Source organism: Cydia fagiglandana, chromosome 7 (genome assembly GCF_963556715.1).
Source record: "Cydia fagiglandana chromosome 7, ilCydFagi1.1, whole genome shotgun sequence".
Lineage (NCBI taxonomy): Eukaryota > Metazoa > Arthropoda > Insecta > Lepidoptera > Tortricidae > Cydia > Cydia fagiglandana.
The window spans coordinates 1,349,522-1,374,227 of NC_085938.1; the positions used below are offsets into that span (position 1 = coordinate 1,349,522).

Genomic DNA, 24,706 nt, shown 5'->3' on the forward strand with positions numbered 1-24,706 from the left:
TAGTCAAAACTTGCTATGTAATGTTAAAAGAACATAAAATTTGGAACAATTTAAGCCCATGAACAGCGCCGCATGTTAAATAGTTCATGAGATATGGAACTTTAAAGAAAGGGTATTTTTTCCTTAGAATGAAATTTTTAGTTTATCCTATGTTTCAGGACAAATATGGGCACAACCGCTCATACTATGAGATATATTGCGATGAATAAAGTTGTAGCCAATTTAATTACCTTTCATTTAAGTGCAAGAAAGGGTCAGTAAGTTCTACAGTTCTCTAGTTATCGTAAAAAAATGAAATTGCTATAATAAGGAAGGCAACTAATGTATTGTTTAAGGCATTGTCAAAATCCGTACAAAAGGCAGTACCACCGTCGAGAATGCCATCTACGATTAGCTTTTACCGGCCTTCTCCGATAGCAGCAGAGCGATGTTAGAGATCAACCATTTTTAAAATGCACTCCCCTCTTAAGCACTTCATTCATTCAGTAATGAAATCAAGATACAAACTGTACTTTGGCTTGTTTTTAGGCTCCACGTTTTGGTCGCAGCCATTGATTGTAGTCCAGGATACCGATTCTTATTTAAGAGTTAGTTCTTGTTTTGATACGACCTTGACGATAGTTCACCGTGATTGACGTGGTGTTGACAAAACGCACCGGAATCACTGAAAGTCATGTCAATAGATATCTAGCTGTCGCTTTTTGGTGCTCTTGAGTGTACTGTGAGTCGTGTTAATACAAGATCACGATAATATCCTAACCACAACAAATTGATACATCAGAATCAGCTACCATTACCCACGCTAAGTAAGTAAGTTTGTGCTACAGGCATGTATATGACTCAGTCTTGTCAAGTTAACAGTATATTATAACTTCTTTAATGGTTTACCGTATTTACACGCAATATTTATTGCAAATTCTTTTCCAATGGCTGTTAAAGCTAAATGTATGCGGAGCTACTGCTCGGTGAGTTGTCAATCCACGGGTTGTGACTACAAAATAAACACCTATTTCAGTCTTTACTGTATAAATGTATTTATAGTCTGGACCAATTAAAAATAAAAATAATTTGACTAATTTGTCAATAGAAATACATATTGAAGTTTTTGAGTTACAAATTGGATATTTAAGTACCTATAACTAAAATTTTGTAAATTATTTGGCATAGTACAGCTATGTGTAATTCGTAACCAAATATATCTCAATGTTAACATGATTAACTAATTATGCCAAAATAATGTCTCATTGCTAGAAAGTAATAAATGTATGCACTCTGCCCGGCTTGGCAGATCATGCATCATGTTAACACACACTTATCTATACCTTACTGAATAAAAACTAGTACATACTACGTGTTTCGTTTAGTTCTTCTTCTATTCCCGATTTGGTTTGTCAATCTTAAACACCTATATATATGTATGTAGTTAAGACTCGTAGTAATATGATATTGCTAGTTTAAACCCGTGGCGTGGATTATAACACAAACGTATACCTAGAGTGGGTAATGGTAGCTGATTCTGATGTATCAATTTGTTGTGGTTAGGATATTATCGTGATCTTGTATTAACACGACTCACAGTACACTCAAGAGCACCAAAAAGCGACAGCTAGATATCTATTGACACGACTTTCAGCGATTCCGATGCGTTTCGTCAACACCACGTCAATCACCGTGAACTATCGTCAAGGTCGTATCAAAACAAGAACTAACTCTTAAATAAGAATCGGTATCCTGGACTACAATCAATGGCTGCGACCAAAACGTGGAGCCTAAAAACAAGCCAAAGTACAGTTTGTATCTTGATTTCATTACTGAATGAATGAAGTGCTTAAGAGGGGAGTGCATTTTAAAAATGGTTGATTTCTAACATCGCTCTGCTGCTATCGGAGAAGGCCGGTAAAAGCTAATCGTAGATGGCATTCTCGACGATGGTACTGCCTTTTGTACGGATTTTGACAATGCCTTAAACAATACATTAGTTGCCTTCCTTATTATAGCAATTTCATTTTTTTACGATAACTAAAGAACTGTAGAACTTACTGACCCTTTCTTGCACTTAAATGAAAGGTAATTAAATTGGCTACAACTTTATTCATCGCAATATATCTCATAGTATGAGCGGTTGTGCCCATATTTGTCCTGAAACATAGGATAAACTAAAAATTTCATTCTAAGGAAAAAATACCCTTTCTTTAAAGTTCCATATCTCATGAACTATTTAACATGCGGCGCTGTTCATGGGCTTAAATTGTTCCAAATTTAATATTCTTTTAACGTTACATAGCAAGTTTTGACTAAAAACCCATAGTTTTATAATAAAAGTGCAAAAACTGAAAAAACTCCGTAATTTTTGCAGTTTTTTGCAAATTACGCCGGGAGCACAACTTTTTTTTGCTTGCAAAACATAGTCTCACATTCCTCCGAGGACTATTAACAATATACAAAAAATACAGAACTACATCACGCATTGTTTTTTTATTGTAAGATTTGACCGGTGTAATACTCCCTTTTAAAAGCCGAGTTACGCTCGACGCGTACGCGAAAGAAAGCCGAAAATTATTGCAGTCATTTGTTTTTATTATGGCGGTAAACAGTTAACTGACGTATGCCTTATGTCATTGTGATAAGATCTACAAAAGGTCAATCGAGTGGGGTTTCTTCAGGTAGTCGCCATCAGATATATCGGAGCGGCTAAGGCGCTCACAAATATCGGAACACACCTCTATTGTCAGGGCGTTAGAGTGCATGTTCAGATATTGTGAACTCCTTGGTCGCTCCGATATAATCTGATCGCGTCTGTACAATGGTCATTATACGTCCACGAATATGATGCGCGCTTTTATTGTGTTTTATCGTTATGATGAATCAAAGAAAATAATGGAGCAGTAGTAAGGTCAAACAGAAATCAGCATCTAGGGTAGAGGTAAAAGCGACTTTATTACCAAGAGTTTAAAGTTTATGTGCTGATGATGATGCAACGTAATCATCATAGATATTAGGCCTTCTCGAAATATTTAGAATTTAGATAATGATAAGCATACGTCGGACTATAGGGGGCAGTTTGAGGGCAAGGTAAGGTTAACAAAAAAATCTTAACTTACGAGTATCATAATGTACCTAGTATTTGTAACATAGCCGTGTTCATAGAACTTGACATGCCCAGTTAACTCATTTGTTTTGTTCCTTTCTCACAGCTGCAATAGGCATGTTGACAAGTTTTTAGAACTGTATTCATTTTATAGATAGACACGTAATTATTACAAAAAAATATATTTAAAATTTTTATTCATTAATTTTAAATACTAAATAGAGCTTAATTAGTTTAGTGTTTAAAGTTTGAGCCTAAACGCTCTAAGCTGTCACGTGACGTCACGAACAGATAAATAAACAAACTGCTGCCAAAATGTCAGTCCTAGCGTAGAACAAAAGCTGTAGTGTTTAATTTATCTCTCTTTCTAAAAGATCAGTATTACGTAAATATATAAGCTAAAATAATGAATAACAAGTTTTACATGTCTTATGCAGTGCCTATCTGTAAAAGAACAACAATCAAGACCCTAGAGTATAAAAAAATATATTTGTTACATGATACTTACGTTGCAGTTACGAATTTTGACTTGAATGATATTGTTACTTGCGAACTATATGTATACATATTACGTTCAGCGATGATAAAACCATTTCAAAAATGAATCACAATAACTAATTTCACACAAAAATACTTACAGTTACAATTTAAGATGAATTATTATGATACAACTAAAATTGTGAGTGCAAATATAGTGGCGCAGATATAACTTTTTAATTTATTTATTTTTTGTTTCCGACAGCCAACATGGCAATGATAGTTCCATTCAGCCAAATTATTAAAAAGATTTTGGTGAAATATCGTATTATATAACATTTTATTTATTTAATAACTAATAAATATATATTTTATATCATGTCATAATATTTTTTGTACGTAATAAATGTCTATTGTCGAAATAAAAAATACATACACTGTTTGAACATCCAAACTCTTTGGCGGTGTCCTATGGATTACGGTCAGGTTTGACGACTAGTCTGTGGTGTTTCTCATGTCATGACGTCACGCGCTCCGATTGGCGTTTGCAGTCACGTGATACTGGGCATTATTTTAAATACTTTTGACTATTTTTAATTAATTAATTACGCATATTTACACTTACACAATATGATTTTCAGCATTCTAATATTCCCTGCTATGGTAAAAACATAACATGTTATATATTTGCGATTCATGTCAACATGCCTATTGTCTGAGTGACGGATAAAGCCAAACGAACTTTTTCGCCATTTTGACTTATGTGTAGTTCAAGTACGTTTACAAATAACGCAGTTAGTTGCTATGATATTTGGAATTTCACATTATAAATACTAGGTACCAAATACTAAGTACAAATACTCGAAAGTGAATTGATTGATTTGCGAACCTTACCTATCATTCTGACATGCCACGAAAATGCCCGCTGGAGTCCGACGTATGATGATAAGGGTTTGTGTAAAAATACGTGCTTTTTGGATAGGCCAGTCGACCAACTTTCTTCGGGTCATAGGCCATAATGATGACCATATTATGCTTTGAAAATGTAAATATTACAAGCAGTAGAGTTGGCATTCACACACAAAAATATAGCGCTTATTCTTTTTTTGATAGGATTGGCTCTACAGCGTTTAGATGATAAATACTTATACAATATTTTCAAAAAAATAAATAGGTATAATAAATATAATGGACGTGGCAACAATATTGAATTTTGAAAGTGCTCAACTCTCTCAAAAGGGCAAGCCGGTGGGAATCGAGTTACATGGTCGCCCCGCCAGTAGCACCTAGTCATAGTGAAATATGACTTGACCAGTGACATATCGTAAAATACGCAAAGCTATTTATAGGTAATAATCGCTTTCTCATTTGATTTATCGCGCATGCGTGTACAACAACCTCATTATAAAATGGTTTTTTTCGACACTTTATTTAAGGATGGACATAATGGCTTTGGCTGTGTCTGTCTGGACGCTAGCATGCAAGACGGTTGACGTGAAAAACAACGCGAAATGTTTTTTGTACACCGTAGGTATGGATTTTATAATCAACAGTACAAAGTAACCTTGCTTTGGTTATAAAAATGCAATAAGCGCCAAGTTTAGTGTCATCCGCCGCTTATAAGCTTATTTTTACACATGTCAAAAAGTTGGTTCAAAAAGTCCCTTTGTGACCCATCGCTGGAGTTAACACAACCAAAATACAAATTCAAAAATTGCCAATATTTTTTTTAATCGCCGAGTCCTACCGCGAACCACTTCGGCTAATTGCCCCTATCGTTCGAATTTGCATGCGCGATGGGGAGGCAGATAACGTAATTTCATTTTTAGTTTTTCGTGGTATTCCTTCTGACTATACGGTACATTGTATTATCTAACACTCGTGTGTCTTTCTTCTCTGCTGGATGTATACCTAACCGTAAGTACTTTATTGTTGCTAATACTTATGTGTTTGCACTTTGTGTTTTGTAATCATTGATTTATGTTTGTAATTCACATAATGCGACAGACAAATAACTTCAACTACGTAAGCGACGTATTAAGCACTCACGTTGTAATTTGCTTTCAGGTCACACTTCTGATCTACGAATTTGGATTCCGGACAGATTTCAAACCCACTCAAAACACCAAGCGCAAGCTCAGCTGGATCAACGTCGTTAACGACTCAAAGGTCTTCACCAAGCAACACCACCCACTCAAAAGCAACGGAAAACTACTAGCCATCATACTCAAATCTTTAGATCAGAAACGATATTTGGAAAGTATAGTAGAAGAATCCAGCCTCAAACCTTCAAATGAGCAAACTACTTACTCTTTTCAGAAAGACGTAATTTCTGATGCTAAAAACCGGAAAATACCAGGATATAGGCCTTCACGCTTACTCCCATTCAGACGTTATGATGGTAGTGCAAAAGCTAGAAAGATTATCGACTATCAGAGAGTGATAACTTATCTTAACTCTATGTCGTTTACAGGAAGTGCAGATGAAACAACGCACTCTGATATTTATAACGGGCAGAATTCACAGTTTATAAAAATTCTTACAGATGACAATTATCATCAAAATTACCAAGCCTCTAAGGCAGAAACCAAGCAATCGCAAAACAATAAAGATGAACCAACAACGGTTCCAGCACAAAATCTATCCTGCAAATGTCCATTTCGTAGCAACCTCACCGAAATATTAGAAAAACTTTATAAAAGTATCCAGCAATTAGATCCAAAAGTAATTAAAGTTGCATCTAATGATAATAAAACTATCAAAAAGCACAAAACAGCGACGGCATTGAAGCTACGATCTAAAATTTATTCTAATATCAAAAGACCTTCTTTAAAAATAAAAAAAATTAAACAGGCAACTACAACAATATTTCCTAATATAAAAACTACAACAAATGCATATAATCCCGTTTCTAATATAAGAAATACCGATATCTTTGTTCCTAAAATCTCAACGATTGAACAGCATATACCTGAAACAACCACTCAATCAAACATATTTATAACTCATAAGAATCAAGAAATTGACACAAGGTACCATGATGTTGCTAATGTTTACACCCAATCGCTACATACCGACCCTACGAACAATAGCACGAACGAAAACAGCTTAGTGAGTGATGTCACTGTGAAATATACACAAATGGCACAGAAAGAGCTATACGATTTTGATGACAAACTTTACAGTATCGCACCAACATCTATTCAAGGCGTAAATACAGATCCACCAACCACTATGAAAAAAAATGTAGAATTTAATGACTTCGAAAATTATTTAACTGGTTTGAGTAAATTGAAAAACTTAATCGTTAATAGACCTCAAACACAGGCACTACCGGCAGCTTTTATAGAAGACCCTAAAATGATGCGATGGGATTTTAAGCGTTTTTTAAATCATGAAATAGGAGATCCGATAAAACGTGTGTCTATTCCAATTGAAGGGCTTCATGAAAATGAACATGAAAAACTGCCTTATCAAATCTCTAAAGAAACGCCAGCTATATACAAATATAAATCAGGTGCATTTTTGAAAGAAAATTATGAAAAACCTAAATCTACACCAGATTATTTGGTAAATGGCGTTGATGAAAACATACCATTAACACCAATGATGCAATCATTTTTACTCTCAAAAAAAGAAAGTGGATCAATCTTGAGGTTAGATGAAATTACTACGATGTCGAATAAGCTGCAGCGGGAGGATTCGTCAGAAGATTTGCCATTTCATTTAAGGTTTTATGAGGAAGAAGAAAAATTTATTAGTCTAAAGTCACACACAACAACGCCTACGACAGTATTGAAGAAAGACATAAAAAATAGGGATATGCGTGTCTACGACAGTATACAATCTTTATATGAGAGGGCAAGAACAAAAAAGCCACGAAACTTACAATTTTATGAGGAAAATAAGTATTTAAGCAATGATAAAACAGACACGACAACACCTTCTATAGCGCCACAGCAGGACAATATAGAAAAAGATGAACATGCTACAACCCTGAATACATACACAACATCAATTACTAAAGACGCACAAAGAAGATACCTTGATGTCAGTAGTTTAAGTCCACACACACAAACAACTATCGGAGAAGCAAAAACACGTGATAATATATACAGAGATGCCAGTACTCTGAAGCCACACACAGAAACAACTACCAAAGAAGTACAACAACCGGATATACATGAAAGAATTGATGACAATAGTCTAATAAAACCTAGAAAAGGAACTATCAAAAAAACACGGAAGCATGATTTAATGGAAGACATAGATGTCAGTAGGCTAAGAACACTCACAAAAACAACTACCACCGAGACACAAAACTATGTTATAAATGTTGACAAAGATGCTTGGAAACTATGGAGAGAGGAAAAACAGCGTGATTTTAGTAGAGAAAATGTCAACAACATCAAACATTCACCAAAAAAACCAAGAAAGAAAGCAAAGGAAGTTCCAAAGATACAATCGACAACTAGAAAATTTATTAAAATTACCGAAGCACCTACACCTACTACTGAACACAAAAGAGCGAAAATAAAAGAAATTTTTTACATGACAGGTGACGAAACGCCAGTTGATGATTTCGAAAATAAGCTTAGTTCGTTGGTGTATTTTGAAGATGCTCCAATTAACTATACCGCTCTTGCGAATTCTTTTATAAATAAAGCAGACAGTGCTTCGATAGAAGCATCGAAATCAATGATGCCTGAAACTAGACCATCTAATTTACAAATTCGACGTAATCCTGAACTGTCTGACAACTATCCGACTAATTGGTATACTAATGAAGAACAAACTGGTTTTGGTTTCAATTTTTGATTTATATTTAAGTCACACGAATCAACCCGCCGCCATACAATCGAAGTTATACTCTCATTTTAAATTAAATAATAATTTATTTCAGGCATAACATAACATATACTTATAATTATTTAATTATGTATTACTAACTTATATACTTAATAATAATTATTATTCTTGATTGATTTTAATACGATGCTGAAACACTCACTATCTCAGCCAAATAAAAGATTTTTCTCGTGTCGTACGAGGGACTTAAAAGGCTTGCTCAGCAAAAAGAGTGGCGGAATGGCGATTACTCCACCGACAAGAGCAGCTCTTAAATATTGATGATGATGACATGCTGAAATAACATGAAACTTGGCATGAACATTGAACATCTAAGTGTGTGCCGTTCAATTTTAATACAAACATTTTGCATAATTACGTTTAACTAATTTTAAAACTCATAATAAACATAATGTATATAAACAAAATCCATAATATTATTCGTTATAATAATTAAATTACAGAATGTTCTATAATCATAAAAACGTTTTTTATAACTGTCGGCGGCAGATCGTAAAACCGGGTATATCGAGATATTCCTAGGCATATCATGAAACGCCGCCATTTCACGATCTGACTAAGATTTGCCCAGGCATATCACGATCTGCCTTATAAAACAGGCGGCAGATCGATCAGACCAATGCATTCGTTGATATTCCTAGCTTCAAAGTCTTCATACCGGGCGCATCGTAAAATAATTCCTTTATTTGCCACTGGTGGCGCTGCATTCTATGTGGCGTTTTGAGCAGCATGCGTAGGTAGGTAGGTGATCTGCCTAGGAAAATCATGCCTTGAGGTTTGCACGATATGGCTGGTGTTCACTAGGCAGATCATGAAATGTCGGCGTTCCATGATCTGCCTAGGAATATCATACCGTGAGGTTGCACGATATGGCTGGTGTTCGCTAGGCAGATTATAAAATGTCGGCGTTTCATGATCTGCCTAGGAATATCACCCCGTTGAGGTATGCACGATATGGCTGGTGTTCACTAGGCAGATCATGAAATGCCGGCGTTTCATGATCTGCCTAGGAATATCATCCCTCGAGGACTGCACGATATGGCTGGTGTTCACTAGGAGATCACGAAAAGCCGGCGTTTCATGATCTGCCTAGGAATATCATACCTTGAGGTTGCACGATATGGCTGGTGTTCGCTAGGCAGATTATGAAATGTCGGTGTTTCATGATCTGCCTAGGAATATCACCCCGTTGAGGTTTGCACGATATGGCTGGTGTTCACTAGGCAGATTATGAAATGCCGGTGTTTCATGATCTGCCTAGGAATATCATCCCTTGAGGTTTGCACGATATGGCTGGTGTTCGCTAGGCAGATCATGAAATGCCGGCATTCATGAACTGCCTAGGAATATCACCTCGTGAGGTTTGCACGATATGGCTGGTGTTCGCTAGGCAGATCATGAAATGCCGGCGTTTCATGATCTGTCTAGGAATATCATCCCTTGAGGTTTGCACGATATGTCTGGTGTTCGCTAGGCAGATCGTGAAATGCCGGTGTTTCATGATCTGCCTAGGAATATCAATATCCCCCTTGAGGTTTGCACGATATGGCTGGTGTTCGCTAGGCAGATCATGAAATGCCGGCGTTTTGGTGATATGCCAAGGAATATCACACCCTACATATTTGATATGCCTAAACGTCGCCAGGCAAATCGTCAAACGTTGAGGTTTGAACGATATGGCTGGTAGTCGTTAATCAGATCATGAAATGGCGGCGTTTCATGATATGCCTAGGAATATCTCGATATGCCCGATTTTACGATATGCCGCCGACACATAACATAGGCCATGCAACGAATGCTCAAAAGAAGGTGTAGAGGGAAATGCTAGGGACACAATTTATAAAACCGTAACTTTGTTTGAACTAGTTAGGAGGTGAACGTATCAAAAGTACCCGGCCGTAGCCCTTGAGCCGGGAGGGACAGGGGTGTTTTATGGTCCCATTTTCGGTTTTTCGATTATATCTCAAAAATTATGCATATTAGCAAACCTCCTTCATTCGCTCAAGGCCACGCGCTATATGCCTACCGCTCGGCGTATCGTCGACGATACAACCGACAGAGGGCCGCCGAACGCCCGCCTGAGCGCTTGCACCGCACGTTTCCCGCGCTTACGCTTCGAATTGCCGAAACCACGTAATTATTGTGCAGTAGATGGGTGTAAAAGTAAACAACCGGCCAAGTGCGAGTCGGACTCGCGTTCCAAGGGTTCCGTACATTACTCAATTTTTAACAATGTATTTTTAATATGTGAAACGTGAGTGAATTGCCTTTAAAAACCCGTAGGGGTCGGATCAAAAACTAAGTAATTAGTCCGACTCACGCTTGACTACATATTTCTAATAGGTTTTCCTGTCATCTATGGGTAAAGACCTATTTTATGTATTTTTTTCAAAATTTTAGACCCAGTAGTTTCGGAGATAAAGGGGAAGGGTCGTTTTTTGCCTATTTTCTTGAATTACTTCTAAACTGTTTATTTTAAAATTATAAAACATATATACATATTTGAGATTCTTATAATGAGCTCTTTCATTTGATATGTAACACGATGTAGTTTAAAAAACTTTATTTTTTAATTTTCTCATTTACCCCCAAAGTGGCCCCTATGTTTAAAATTCATTTTTTACGTTACATGTCCGTCTTTGGGTCACAATCTTACGTATGTGTACAGACGGACAGACAGACAGACAGACGCACGAGTGATCCTATAAGGGTTCCGTTTTTTTCCTTTCGAGGTACGGAACCCTAACAAGGGAAAAAGCCTATAATAAAGATTCATCTTTTTATGGCGGGCTAAAAGTCCCACCTGAAACGTTTAATAATTATATACCTAGCAGAGTTAGAAAAAGTATTATTAAATAATTTTGAAAGTATTTTTGACAAAGTCATAATGAATCGACCAGGTAGCACCGTATTACAACTGTTAAAAACCGTTGATTTTCCGTCGCTTTGCTCCTGTTTTCCGTATGAGTATTTATTAAAATTATTTACGCTTTAGGATATTTTCAACTATAAAATTTAATAACAGAATTCTGAGAAAGAAAAAAAAACATAAATCATTATATAAAACTAAAACATATTTGATTGACTATTAAAAAAATATGGTTGATTCGCAACATTCGTTTACAATAGGTAATCATCATAGGTACAACCCTAGCAGAAGCGCTGGTGGCCTAACGAAGCGCTGGTGGCCTAGCGGTAAGAGCGTGCGACTTGCAATCCGGAGGTCGCGGGTTCAAACCCCGGCTCGTACCAATGAGTTTTTCGGAACTTATGTACGAAATATCATTTGATATTTTACTAGTCGCTTTTCGGTGAAGGAAAACATCGTGAGGAAACCGGACTAATCCCAATAAGGCCTAGTTTCCCCTCTGGATTGGAAGGTCAGATGGCAGTCGCTTTCGTAAAAACTAGTGCCTACGTCAAATCATGGGATTAGTTGTCAAGCGGACCCCAGGCTCTTATGTGAGCCGTGGCAAAATGCCGGGATAACGCACAACCCTAGCACATTCTTACGTTGACGCGTTGGCACGTGATGACTCGCACGGCGGGCAATACACTCTCGACTCTTTGTGCGCGTACTTATGGTACATTTCTTCTCGTCCTGAGTAGCAGGTATTATTATTAAGATTTTGTAGGCTATTATAGCGTACGTATTTTCGGTTTTGTATGGGAATGATATATCTGCACCTCTAGCACAACTGGCCGCGACAGGCGTGAGAAGTGACAGATCGGCGCGACTTGGCGGCTTGTCGCGTGTTGGCAGCACAACTCACGCGCGAGAGCCGCGACAAACTCCCGATTACGTAGTAACTATTTATTAATCTGTGATATTAGTGACATGCATGAACACTTATAAAGAATTAAAGTTAATTTAATACAGCATGTCCTATTAAAATGACAGCGTACCTTGTATGGCGGTGGTTAGGTTCATGTAATTTAAGTAACAATTTGTGGGTCATTGAACTACATATTATTATGACGTATAGAACCGGCACAGAGAACCAGTATTTTGCGCCATAAGTTGCTGCCGATTTGGCATCAAACCATATGGCTCCTCTACACGATGGGCCAGCGCCGGCCACTCCAAGGGACGCATTTATGTGTTAGAGGGAGCAAGTGATATTGCTATCTCATTCTACCGCATGGCTGCGTCCCTTGGAGTGGCCGGCGCTGGCCCATCGTGTAGAGGAGCCAATAGAAGCGGTGCGTGAATCTCGCGACCTAAACACGTTAGCGCCATGAATTTTAAGGCTCCTCTTCACGTTGGGCCAACGCCAACGCGAACGAGGGACGCAGCCATGCGGTAGGATGAGATAGCAATATCCTTGCTCCTCTAACGCATAAATGCGTCCCTCGTTGGCGTTGGTGTTGGGCCAACGTGAAGAGGAGCCTTTACGGCCCTCGCGACGTTTTGGTCGCGTGGTTGCGATTGCGACAGTTTCATTGTGTAGTATGCCCTCAGTGATAGTAATAATACTAATAACTCAATGTTCAAAGACAGTCAAAGTTGGGAAAGCTTTAAAATAAAGTTTGGAAATTTAAACATTTTTTTTATTGGTTGAGATTGAATCTCGAAAATTCGTGCGAGATCTCGAAATTGCGAAATCGAGATTGCATTCCCTATAAAGTAGGTAACTACTAATCTTTTCCTGGAAAACTTTTAGGTGCTACACTCGTGACTCGTGTAAAAAGGTTTACTACCACTAATACTGGAGTCACGGGTAGCTTAAAATAACAAATTCCTTACTGTTTGTAGATAAGTTGTAGGTAGATTCTACTATCATGAAGGGGCACACAGGTTACCAGTTTGGCGGGCGATATCAGCCTGTCAATTGTTCGGAACCGTCACCTTTTGCGTTTAACTGACATGCTGATACCGTCCGGCCAACTGGTAATCTGTGGGCCCCTTTAGAGTACTATCGTCCACTCCGCACTGTTGAGTATTTAATGTCAATTTTTAAACCTTATTATTATGATACTCACAAAGGACGCAAACGACCAGACGAATCGCCTGATGGTAAGTAATTACCGTCGCCCGTGGACACCTGCAACACCAGAGGGGTGCGTTTGGCAGGTTTGAAGGTCGTATTGGTCCAGATATACCGCAGAGGGTGACAGTTCATTCAACAGTTTAGCTGTGTAAGGCATGAAGTTTCTGGAGAAACGAACAGTTGTGGAATGCCAACCCTCTAAAGCAGCGGTCGGCAACCCGCGGCTCGCGAACCTCTCACTTGCGGCCCGCGAGCCTCCTTGGCTATTTTCTATGTAATATTAACAAACGGCAATGTTTGATAAAGTCATAAATATTAACAAAGTGCGGCCCGCGTCAACATCGGTAACTACTATGTGGCCCTTAGCTGCCAAAAGGTTGCCGACCGCTGTTCTAAAGTCTAAATAGTGAAGATGGAAATGTTCCGAGTTACGAGTATGTCGTTGTTATTCTTACTATGCACTCGTCCAGTAGCGGATTTGTCCTAAGTCCTAAAGCCCAGTAGGCCCGGGCCTAGGGCGACAAGATATTCAGGGGCAGCAAATTGTGACAAATAAATCGCTGACGATAAGAAATAACTCAAAATGTACCAGCCGGATTGTCATTGCGATACGTTCTTCAATAAGGCGGCTTACGTTTAGCCGCATCGTACATTGTAGAGTGACCAGTTCTTTCGGTCGCCTACGTAACCGGAGTTTGACAATGTTTGCAATTTAATTTATTTTTATCATGGTTCTTCCGCACTACATGTGTTTCTTTTCCAAAACATTTCCTTCACAACTTAAATAGACGCATTGCGGGGCTCTTATTTCTGGGCGGTTTGCCCTTCGGGCATCTGAAGCTACCTAACGAACCTAACCTACGCTTTTTTCCCAAAAGTGTAATGTTTTCACGGACGTCTCACCTAATCAATAGGTAGGTAGGTTAGGTTCGTTAGGTAGCTTCAGATGCCCGAAGGGCAAACTGCTCAGGAATAGGAGCCCCGCTCTAGTTAGTTAAGTTGCGAAAGAAATGTTTTTTAAAAAGAAACAGTCCGACGAACTTCAGATTTGATGGAAACCCCAGCCTTTGCCAGGCAGCGCCACGAGTGTTAAAAATGGGAACTAAAAACTGTCAAACCGGCGGCTAATGAGACGCTAAATTACATTACGGCTAGCCGTGTTGAAGAATGTATGCCGCCGAATACATTCCGGCGGATTCTCATTCAGCCGCATTCAATACGACTAATCGTTAAACCGCCGCATTTCAAAACGCCCCTGTTTTTGAAAACGGCTAGCCGTAATGTAATACGGCGGATTATACGATCCGACTGCGACATATGTCTATACACTGCTTATATGGCTTCGTATAGTTCATATGCCCTAAAGGGTGTGGCTGTTGGTCTGTCTACCTCGAATATCGCAAAAACCTGTCTCAAAAATTTTAATACACCTTAACGATACAGGATGCAAAAGAAATTGTGCCAATATGCTTCGTAATTATGGAAAATTCCGAAACTGAATGAAGGCCGATTTTTATTTTGCTGTCGATTTTTTTTGTTACAATTGGATAAAATCGTTTTTCTATGGAATTATTCATACAAAGTAATCCGTTGTCATTGTTTGCTTAGTTGAAAACACTTATGAATATGTATTTGTTTTTTGTTTAATTCCATACTGCTTATTGGCAGCAAACTAATTCATTACTAGTTCTGCAAACACGAAAAGGGAATTATCTAAGAGTATTTGAATCGTTTATAAATATTAATTGTAATGAATGAGACATAAAAAAATACCTACGATTCATATGACATATGACATGACAAAGTTAATACTACAGTCATACATTTATTATTGCCTCATCGTTCGAACAACATACCGTGTCAATAAAGAATTATGCCACCTGTGAACACAACACGAATGCATCCAGACAATAACATAATAGCAGACTATGAGCAATGGACAATAAACAGTTAAGAAACAATGCCTTGTTATTTATTTAATCTTAAATACCCAAAACATGATAGCACAAATGGCAAACTTAATACTTTAGGGCATTTTCTATCAGTCAACCAATGGGCTAAACAAGAGAGATTGAGTAGGTGGTAGTAAATAGTAGTAATTCTTTGTTTAATCGTAATATTTCTAAACATATTTTATTTTTTATTTTCAGGTAATTCTACTAATCTACGAATACGGGATTGCAGTAGAATCTAGCTTAGTACAAAATATCTACAGTTATGGAAACTTGAGTTCGAATGGGAGTGAAGACTCGCCAGTTGCCTATCGCCTGGACAGGAGCTACTTCGGCTTCGACCAGGATTACTACGAACGCATGCCGCTCCTCGTCAATGCCATGCAGGAAAACCACTACATCGACCCTTTCGTAGAAATATCTGTCCCTACGAAAAGAGCACGGCTCCTTAGAAACAAAACGAAAACCACAAAAACGACGTCCATCAGAAGAACGAGCCCGAGACCGTTCATTTTTGAATTAAGAAGCCCCACACCAACACCCTTTAGTAGAACCTTTGGTTCTAAAAACTGGGTCGAAAGCTACCGCAACGCGCAGAGGCTTGAGAATCTCCAACAAGTCATACAGTACCTCGAGAAGACTATTAATGCTAAATTTGGAGATCTATACGAGTTACCCTCTAGTTCCAGCACTCATATAGCGTTTTCTGGAGTATATGTTAAGCCGTCAGCGGAGACCAGTAAGGAAGAGAAACCGACTACGCCTACATTAGATTTATTATTGCAGAGTTCTAATAAAGTAGAAACGAAAAATCACGTGTCAGATCCGCTTTTCAGTTTCAAGCCTGATAGCCCAGGCGACGTAAATCTGTTAGCGGATGGATTTTTCAGATTCGCCCCAACCCCGACTTTGGACAAGCCCGTAATACCGATGTTCAGACCGATATCCAATCGAAAGAAACAAGATAATGATGACAAGAATGTTGTTGATGCGCAAGCGAGCGAAATCAAAAACATCGAGACGTCGACTGTTGACAAGCCGAATTCCTTCAAAGTTATGCTGAATTACGTTCCAACGAAAACAACTATAGACTATTCCTCAAGCGACGGAACTTCCTCAGCTATCAACAAAGTATATTTTACAACATCACGGCCCGTCAGATTTCAATTTAAGAGGAAATCAAACGGCGTTCGGCGTATGTATATGCCGAGAAGTTTAAAAAGGCCTATATTTAATAGAACAAAACCTCCTCCTCAAGATATTTTAAGGAAATCGAGCTCAAACGAAGAAGCGACTATGATCGTTCATGTAAATCTGTATCCTCAGAGAACCGTAGTAAAAGAGGTCGTTAATGTTACAGAAAATAAACAAGAATATACGACCACTCCTGTAGCTACCACCACACAAGTCAATACAGTTAGACCTTTGACGCAAGCACCAGAGATATCCATCCCACAAGTAGAGGATCATCATGTGGGAAGTTCAGGCGTCATACCAGTGGAACACAGGACGGTACCTCCGTCACCACCGCCGCCCGTGACCCCTGTTATCCCAACCTTTGAAACCACAGTCTCAAGTACCAGTGAAATCTACTCGTGGCCCACAAATCCACCAGATGTAGTCAAGTTTAGTCCTGAAGATGCTAAGGTTCCCGATCATTATCAAAGATTGAGGGAAATGGAAAGTGGCAGTTACACAACTGAAGCAAATAATCGGGAATTTAACCTCCACGACCTTAAGTTTAAAGACTATTATGATCAGTTAAAACAAATAGAAGCTGGTAATGGGCCAATTGGTTATAATAATAGAGATTTTAATTCTGAGGAAACAGAAATTCTAAATCATTATGGAAGATTCGGGGAAAAGGAAATAGGAAAAAGTTACCCTGTTAATGTTGATAGTAGGCCGATTAATACTGAATATACTAAATATATAGATTCTCATCGAAGATTTCTCGACATGGATTTTAGTACTAGTACCCTAACTGGAACGAATAGAAGAAATTATAGAGACAGTCTCGAAATCCAAGAAACTGTAGAGCCCTCAACACTAGTAGTGAAACTCAAAAATGAAGTAAAACTGACAACTACCACTACTCAAGAAACAATATTAGAAGTAGAAGAAGATTCTGATGAAACTACAACAGTACAAACCTATGTACCACAAATAAACGGTCATTATAGGAGCGTCAACCAAAACTCAAGAATAATCAATGATTGGTTTGATAAAGAAGATGAAAATGAGAGGAAGAAAAGATTAGAAACAAGAGTCACAGGGTTGAAGAAACCAACATATGTAGAAATTAAGCGAAATAATACTAACATCAATAATGAAAATAATGACGATGAAAACGATGAATGATTGAGTATTTAATAATACTTATATAATTTTCTTAAACTTGTGTCCCACCGACTTTACCTAATGTATATATTTAACTTATAGTTTTCTATGTGGGGCTGTAGATAATTTTGTAAATAAAAATATTAACTTATTCATTTTAGTTTTATTAAAAAAAATATAAGTTCAACTCACAAAGTTTTAAAGTACATGATCTCTATAAAATATATCAGTATGTCTATATCCATGGGGCTTTAAATTCAGGGTTCGATTCTACTCCCCCCGCCGCTAAACTGAGGTACTTTTATTATGGGACCAACCCCAAAATCGTGAAAATAGATTTTGGCTTTTCTACATCTAAGAAAACGCCAGCCAAAATGTATGAAACCCAATTTTTTTCCGCGATTTCGGGGTTGGTCCCATAATAAAAGTAGCTCAGTGGCGAGTAGAATCGAGCCCTGAATTTAAAGCCCCATGGTCAGAAACACCCTGTATACAGTTTGTAAGCATAAACGAGTATCACAATAGCTATTCGGACAAGATATAAAATCATATTTACCCCGCCTTATTCATGAAAGCCTCAATTAGTTACTTTATGTTTTTTCCTTTTCTGACAAATATATAAGATTAATAGTTAATTTTTATAGGGTTGGAGCCCATAAAGCCAGAATAGTTTAGACTATTGCATTCAAAACTGCTGCAGACTTTTATTGGTCTAACTCTATCTTGCATTATGAAATTAACTGTCAATAAACTCAAACGAATGCCAGACAACCCAATGCGTGCATTTAAATTAAATTAAAAGTATACACATGTATTTTAATTACATTTAACATACAAGTAATTATTTTATAGCTCTATTAAAAAAATGCTACTGTTGCATTCAAACGGTGATCAACTGTATTACATCCTGTATAGCCCATTTCCTCAACTTTCACAGGCCTAGTTTTAAATTTCATGATCAAGCGCCATCTATGATCAAGGCTATAAACTATGTGCATACACACCTGACAACTTGCGGTGAATTGCGCGTGGGCTGGTGCGAGCAAGGCTTTTGGTGTGTTACAACTAAATGAATCCCATTAGATGGCAGTAGTGAGACAAACATAATTCTGGGTAAGCCGGAGCTCATCTGTTGGTTTGGTATACTTGGTGCTAGATTGGCTTGTACCATGCAAGTTAGCGTGGTTAATTTAATTATATATATGTGGTGACGTAAGTTAGGAATTTGTTAATTTAAACTACCCATACTACTGAACATTGCTGAATCCAAATTATTCATTTCCCCAGGTTGGTTTACAAAATCAAATAAAAACCATAACGTTTTTTTACATGGCCCGATTATTTACCATTACAATCACGCCTATCACAGACTTATTTATGATTATTATGCTTAATACGTGAACATTCCTGTGTTGCTTGTATTTTAATAATTCATGAACGTGACTTGTTCAGTTATTTGCAATTACGTGGAAAGCGTGGGTTAGTGCTGTCAGTATACAGGGTGAGATTTAGATGGTGAATAGAAAAATAAATAACCCAATTCCATATCTGACTAAACCAGGTTTTTTTTAATTTTTAAGTAGTTTTTATTTATTTACTAATTGCCTTTTTGATGATATGGTACCTACGAGCAGTGAATCGCCTGATGGTAAGTCACCGAGGACACCTTCAACACCAGAGGGGTTTCAAGTACGATGCCGGCATTTATACTCGTAAGAGTGCCTTCGTACGCTCTTATCTTAAAGGTTTGAATCGGTCCGGAAATACCGCAGGCAACAATTATGAATACTAAAGTTATTCCTCATTTTAATGACCCAAATAGTTACCTACATGACACTTTGATAAGCAAATCCTCCTCTTCACCGAATCATCCTGTTTATGTACCAATTTTGTTCGAAAATGACAAATGGCCACATAAATTGCAGCAATAGAACTGCCATTTTAGTATCTATGACAAAGAAAAGATTTAGGTAAGTAAGCTAATCTAGGGAATCTAGTATTCCTAAAATACTAACCTTTTCTCAAAAATGGACGGCAAAGTCGACTTTGCCGTCTAAAAAATAGGTCGCGAAGCGCGTAGTTTATGGTCACTCAAAAATTAAAAAGTTAAAAACATTGCAGTCTCGCTTTTGGGACTGCAATGTTGCATACAAATTCCATTATTTGTCGAGTTCCAAATTTTTTAAAATTTGAAATGGCCATATTAAATGAAGGCACAGGCCCATTAAACAGCCAAACAGATGATTAGTACCGCGACTATTTAGTTGTCTCAAATAGGTTGGCGTATTTTCTGCAGAAAAATACACTTCTATTTTTTTATTAAAAAAATGAAAAGGCGGCAAGGGCTTTTTTCTGTGAAAATATATACGTAAGAACGTTGGTTTTGTAAAATATTTCTATGATATTTATATTTCTTGCACCATTTTTGAGAAAAGCACTATATATGACTCGGCTGGAAGGCTACTTGCTGGCTTCGGATTCAATTATACGGACTCCCAAGGTCGTCCGTTTAAAAAGAATCCTCAGCCTGCAAGTAGCTACTTCCGCGCCTCGACAATAATGTACTATTATCACTCACACAACCGAGATCCTATTTCCCACAAAGACCTCTCACCTTTCCCTACATCGACCTCATTGTCTTACCCTCCACCGTATGACCCACTATACATCTCTTTCACTCCCATGTGACCCTCATCTGTCTATCTCAAGTCTTATCCATTGCCCAAGCGCATAAAATATAACCAGTATAATAGCGCTCTGAGATTCTATATATTTGTAAGAGATCTCAAGTTCACGGTACGATGGTTTGTTGAATGTGCTTGGGAATTCGACGCTCACGCATCTCAAGTTAAAACCCCGTTACTTTTACCTTCGGTGCTGTTACAAAAACTTACCCAGCACAGGTATCATCAAATGATTCTCAAGACCAGCGTAACTATGACCTTGAATTTCCTAGCAAATGTAGGTAGAAATGAGAACGTGCTTATGATGGTTCTGTCAAGCGCTCGTTTGGCTGACGCTGTGAGAAGAATATATTCCTTCGCAAAAAGGCTGTATCTTGCAGATACCCAACGACGGAGCTGAGAAATATATCTATCTTACTCTGACTTACTATAATACTGCTGGTAGAACAAGACAGAAAATAACGAGTTTTTGTACCGGTGGTGCAAGTTTTGACAGTACGGTTTGAACGCAGAGGAGTTAGAACAGTGGTTCCTAACCTGGGGGTAATTACCCCCGTGGGGGTAAAACTGGTATTTTGTGGGGGTAATAAGCTGACCTAATATGACAATACAACAAACGTACACGTTATGTTTTTTATTACCATTGGGAGGAGGGGTAAAATCAGGTTCCCTAGTTAGTCATAGGGGTGATCGGATTGAAAAGGTTAAGAACCACTGAGTTAGAACGTAACAAAAATGTTAAAAAATAAATGTTATTAGTGTTTATAGTGTATTTTAGTGCTAATATGTGTTGTGTAGTGTAGTTTAGTGATATTGGCGTATAAGGGATTTGTTTGAAGGTAGGTTACCGTTATATTTGGTACTTACAGTTATGTTTACTATAGGCGGAACTTTCTTTGAGTCATCAAGGACGTTTTTTCTTAAGTTAGAGCTTTGCGCAATAATTAGGGTTGCCAGATGGTCGGGATTTGGCGGGATTCTCCCGATTTTTAGCATGTGTTCCCGATTCCCGACAAAGTGTAAACTGTCCCGAATAACAGCTCCACGTTATAAAACAATAATTTCAAGTTCCGAACTGCCGTCGAGCGAGCGAGCTGACGTAGTGCCAATAATGTAAAATATCGTTGTTTTTAATACAATTACTTTAATTTGAATGTATATTTTTTCCCGACTCAAGTCCTAATATCCCGAAAAATTGATATTGTTTCCAGATAATTGCGCATTTCGATCTGGCAACCCTAGCAATAATACTAGGATATGTTAGGTTTAGGTCTTTATAGTACTACATTTAAATGTTCCTACTTACATTTTAAGGGGAAATTAAAAATATTTTTCTAAGTGCACATATCTAGTTACGATGGAATCTGTGACCTAGAACTCAATCGTTTTAAGTTAGTATTTAGGTTTGACACTTTTAAACCCTGTTAAAGGCTTTCCAATTTTAAATAGCAAGGTTGTATACCTACCAATCAAGTCTGTAGTTAAACGACTTATGTACCTTATTATACCAAACTTTGAGTCTTATTATGAGGTTAAATAAATATTAGAATATTACCTTATTTATTTTGAGTTTGAGAGTCATTGATGATAATAACTAAACATCAAGTCTAAATGGTCAGTTCTGTCAGTTCTGTGGGTCAGGTTTTAGTGACCCATTTTTCTTTGTCACCCCTGTATGTATGTTTTGGGTAGATTAGTAGGTAGGTTAGCTACCTTTAAAACGTATTATTATGTAGTACTATTAGTTATTCTGTGTTATTATGTTCTTTGAGGTTTACTAGGTAAGCTAAATGCCAAACGGATAGGAATTTGCTAATTTAAATTACCCATGGCTCCATTAGATTTTCGTGCAGCAAATCTCTTCCTTATTTCATTATTTAATTTAATTATACATAAGCAAAAATCTGGAAGCGATATGTTTTCAATAAATTAATTATAAGTTATCTGTTACGTTTGTTCGTGTTTCTTTATTATTTTATTAGGTACTTATTAGACTTTGTAAAAAATAGGTTTTGTAGATTAACAACAACAACAACTCAAGTGAATGTAACGGAAGGATCCAAACTTCTTAAAGAGATCACGGAGACCTACACCTACCTATAATGGTACTTAATACCATTGGTACCTACCTACCTGACCTTTCATTCATAAGTTAGTAGGTACTGAATAAAACCGGGCAAGTGCGAGTCGGACTCGCGCACGAAGGGTTCCGTACCATAATGCAAAAAAAAAACAAAAAAAAGCAAAAAGAAAACGGTCACCCATCCAAGTACTGACCCCTCCCGACGTTGCTTAACTTTGGTCAAAAATCACGTTTGTTGTATGGGAGCCCCATTTAAATCTTTATTTTATTCTGTTTTTAGTATTTGTTGTTATAGCGGCAACAGAAATACATCATCCTTGAAAATTTCAACTGTCTAGCTATCACGGTTCGTGAGATACAGCCTGGTGACAAACGGACGGACGGACGGACAGCGAAGTCTTAGTAATAGGGTCCCGTTTTACCCTTTGGGTACGGAACCCTAACAAGTCGCCATTGTTATTAACGTTTACCTAGATCGATTGTCGATGGTTTCCGAGGTACCTCCGGAACGGAAATAGGTACCTGCATAAACCTTGTGTCCCAGACATCGTTACGTACGTATAGACTGTACTTAATAACCAAATTAGGGTAATATTACCTTCAGACTAACGGAAAGAGAAATTTACCGTAATTTGGGGAGACCGTTAACGGTACACACACCTATGTGAATCAGAATTAGTGTATTTCTCAGAATATAGTGCGTTCGCGAGTGATGGCGCTTGCGGATTTAGTAGGTATTGAAACATAGAAATTATTTTAATGATGTTACCGAGACAAAGTGATCCAAAACATCTAGATTATCTTATTACCTATACATTTATGTAAAAAACAAGTCAAAAAAGTTTGTATTGTAGCTCTGAGATTGATTTATTGTTAAAAAAAGGCGTAACTTTGGAATTTTTTTCTATCGAGCAAAGTTTATCTAATCATGTTTTTGAGATCCAAAACGTATCTGCCAGATCCTTAAGTATAAGATATATTTTTTTCACAATTTTAAAACATTGTTTCTTATATTTCCGATGGATTCAAAAAACTGGTTCGCTTAGCTCCTACGGGAAAAGCACGCCTTAAATGTTTTTACCTATTTAGGTATGTTGTGCCGATAAAATGTAAGGTTTTTATACCGTATATGTGGCAAACTAACATATAATACGCCTGCTTGTAAGGGGGTAGGTAACCCTATGGATGCCTTCAACTTAGGTAGTGAGTTGTGATATTATGTCAGTTGTCGACTCCTTAAAATACTTTACCTAGTTAATTGTCCTAACCTATTTGAGTGTCCCACTGCTGGGCAAAGGCCTCTCCCCTTAATTTCCACGACTCCCGATTTGGTGCTTCATTAGTTACTTACTTACGTACACTAATTTTTAATAGGGTTCTGAGGTACAGTCGCCATCAGATATATCGGAGCGGCCAAGGCGCTCACAAATATCTGAACATTCTGAACACGCGCTCTAACGCCCTGACAATAGAGGCGTGTTCAGATATTTGTGAGCACCTTGGCCGCTCCGATATATCTGATGGCGACTGTATGTACGTGTAACATTAACTAAATCTAGCTATCAGAGAGCATCTCGCGAACCACGTTCGACGTGTTGCCTTCCTGTCACACTTACGTACGAATTCACAAGTGCGACAGAGAGGCATCACGTCGAACGAGGCTCGCGGTAGTCATGTAAGTTAGAAACTAGAGTCAAACCAACTTCATCTCCCAATAAGTCTCGTGACACAACTACGTAACTCCGTATGCCAGTGACCCGTTATACCACCATCGAAGCGCACATAAACGCACAATTATCGACTTTTTTCCAATGCCATAAGAGCGATTACGCAAGCATTATTATCGTGGTTTCTGTACTTAACAATAGTCGTGGGAAAATGAAGGTGTGTTGTTCCAAACGCTGCTTAAAACAAGTGAGTCCAACACTTAGAAGAACCAATATAAGTGTTTTCTTAGATCACGCATTGTTGTTAAAGCGCTGGAGGTTATTGTTTATACTAGCGATGTGGGAGTTGGACTCGATAATAGATAATAATATGAATATGCTAAGGTTTCCCTCTGCAAAGTTTTTGTAAGGCTTATGCGGAATATGCGGTTATGGTTGGAGAGTTTGGTAAAAATATCTTGTTTTCCTTCCGATTTAACCGACTTAAGTACAGTCGGCAGCAGAAGGTGTTAAGCGGGCGAGGTGTTCAAAATGATCTTGACGCGACATTCTTGT

The 24,706-nt window shown here is 37.8% G+C and overlaps 2 protein-coding genes across 2 annotated transcripts in view; both read left to right on the plus strand.

The window, feature by feature from the left end:
• The window catches only part of LOC134665707 (uncharacterized), a 33,909-nt gene extending 16,135 nt beyond the window's left edge, over window positions 1-17,774 (plus strand). The window contains exon 2 of the mRNA XM_063522666.1: window positions 15,576-17,774. Coding sequence (XP_063378736.1) covers window positions 15,576-17,738 — 2,163 coding nt within the window. The 3' untranslated portion in view covers window positions 17,739-17,774. The remainder of the gene's footprint in view (window positions 1-15,575) is intronic.
• A 3,127-nt stretch (window positions 17,775-20,901) lies between these two features.
• The window catches only part of LOC134665732 (cadherin-23), a 35,216-nt gene continuing 31,411 nt past the window's right edge, over window positions 20,902-24,706 (plus strand). Inside the window, exons 1-2 of the mRNA XM_063522706.1 lie at window positions 20,902-20,915; window positions 21,118-21,240. The gene's annotated coding sequence lies outside the window, so the exon portion shown is untranslated. The remainder of the gene's footprint in view (window positions 20,916-21,117; window positions 21,241-24,706) is intronic.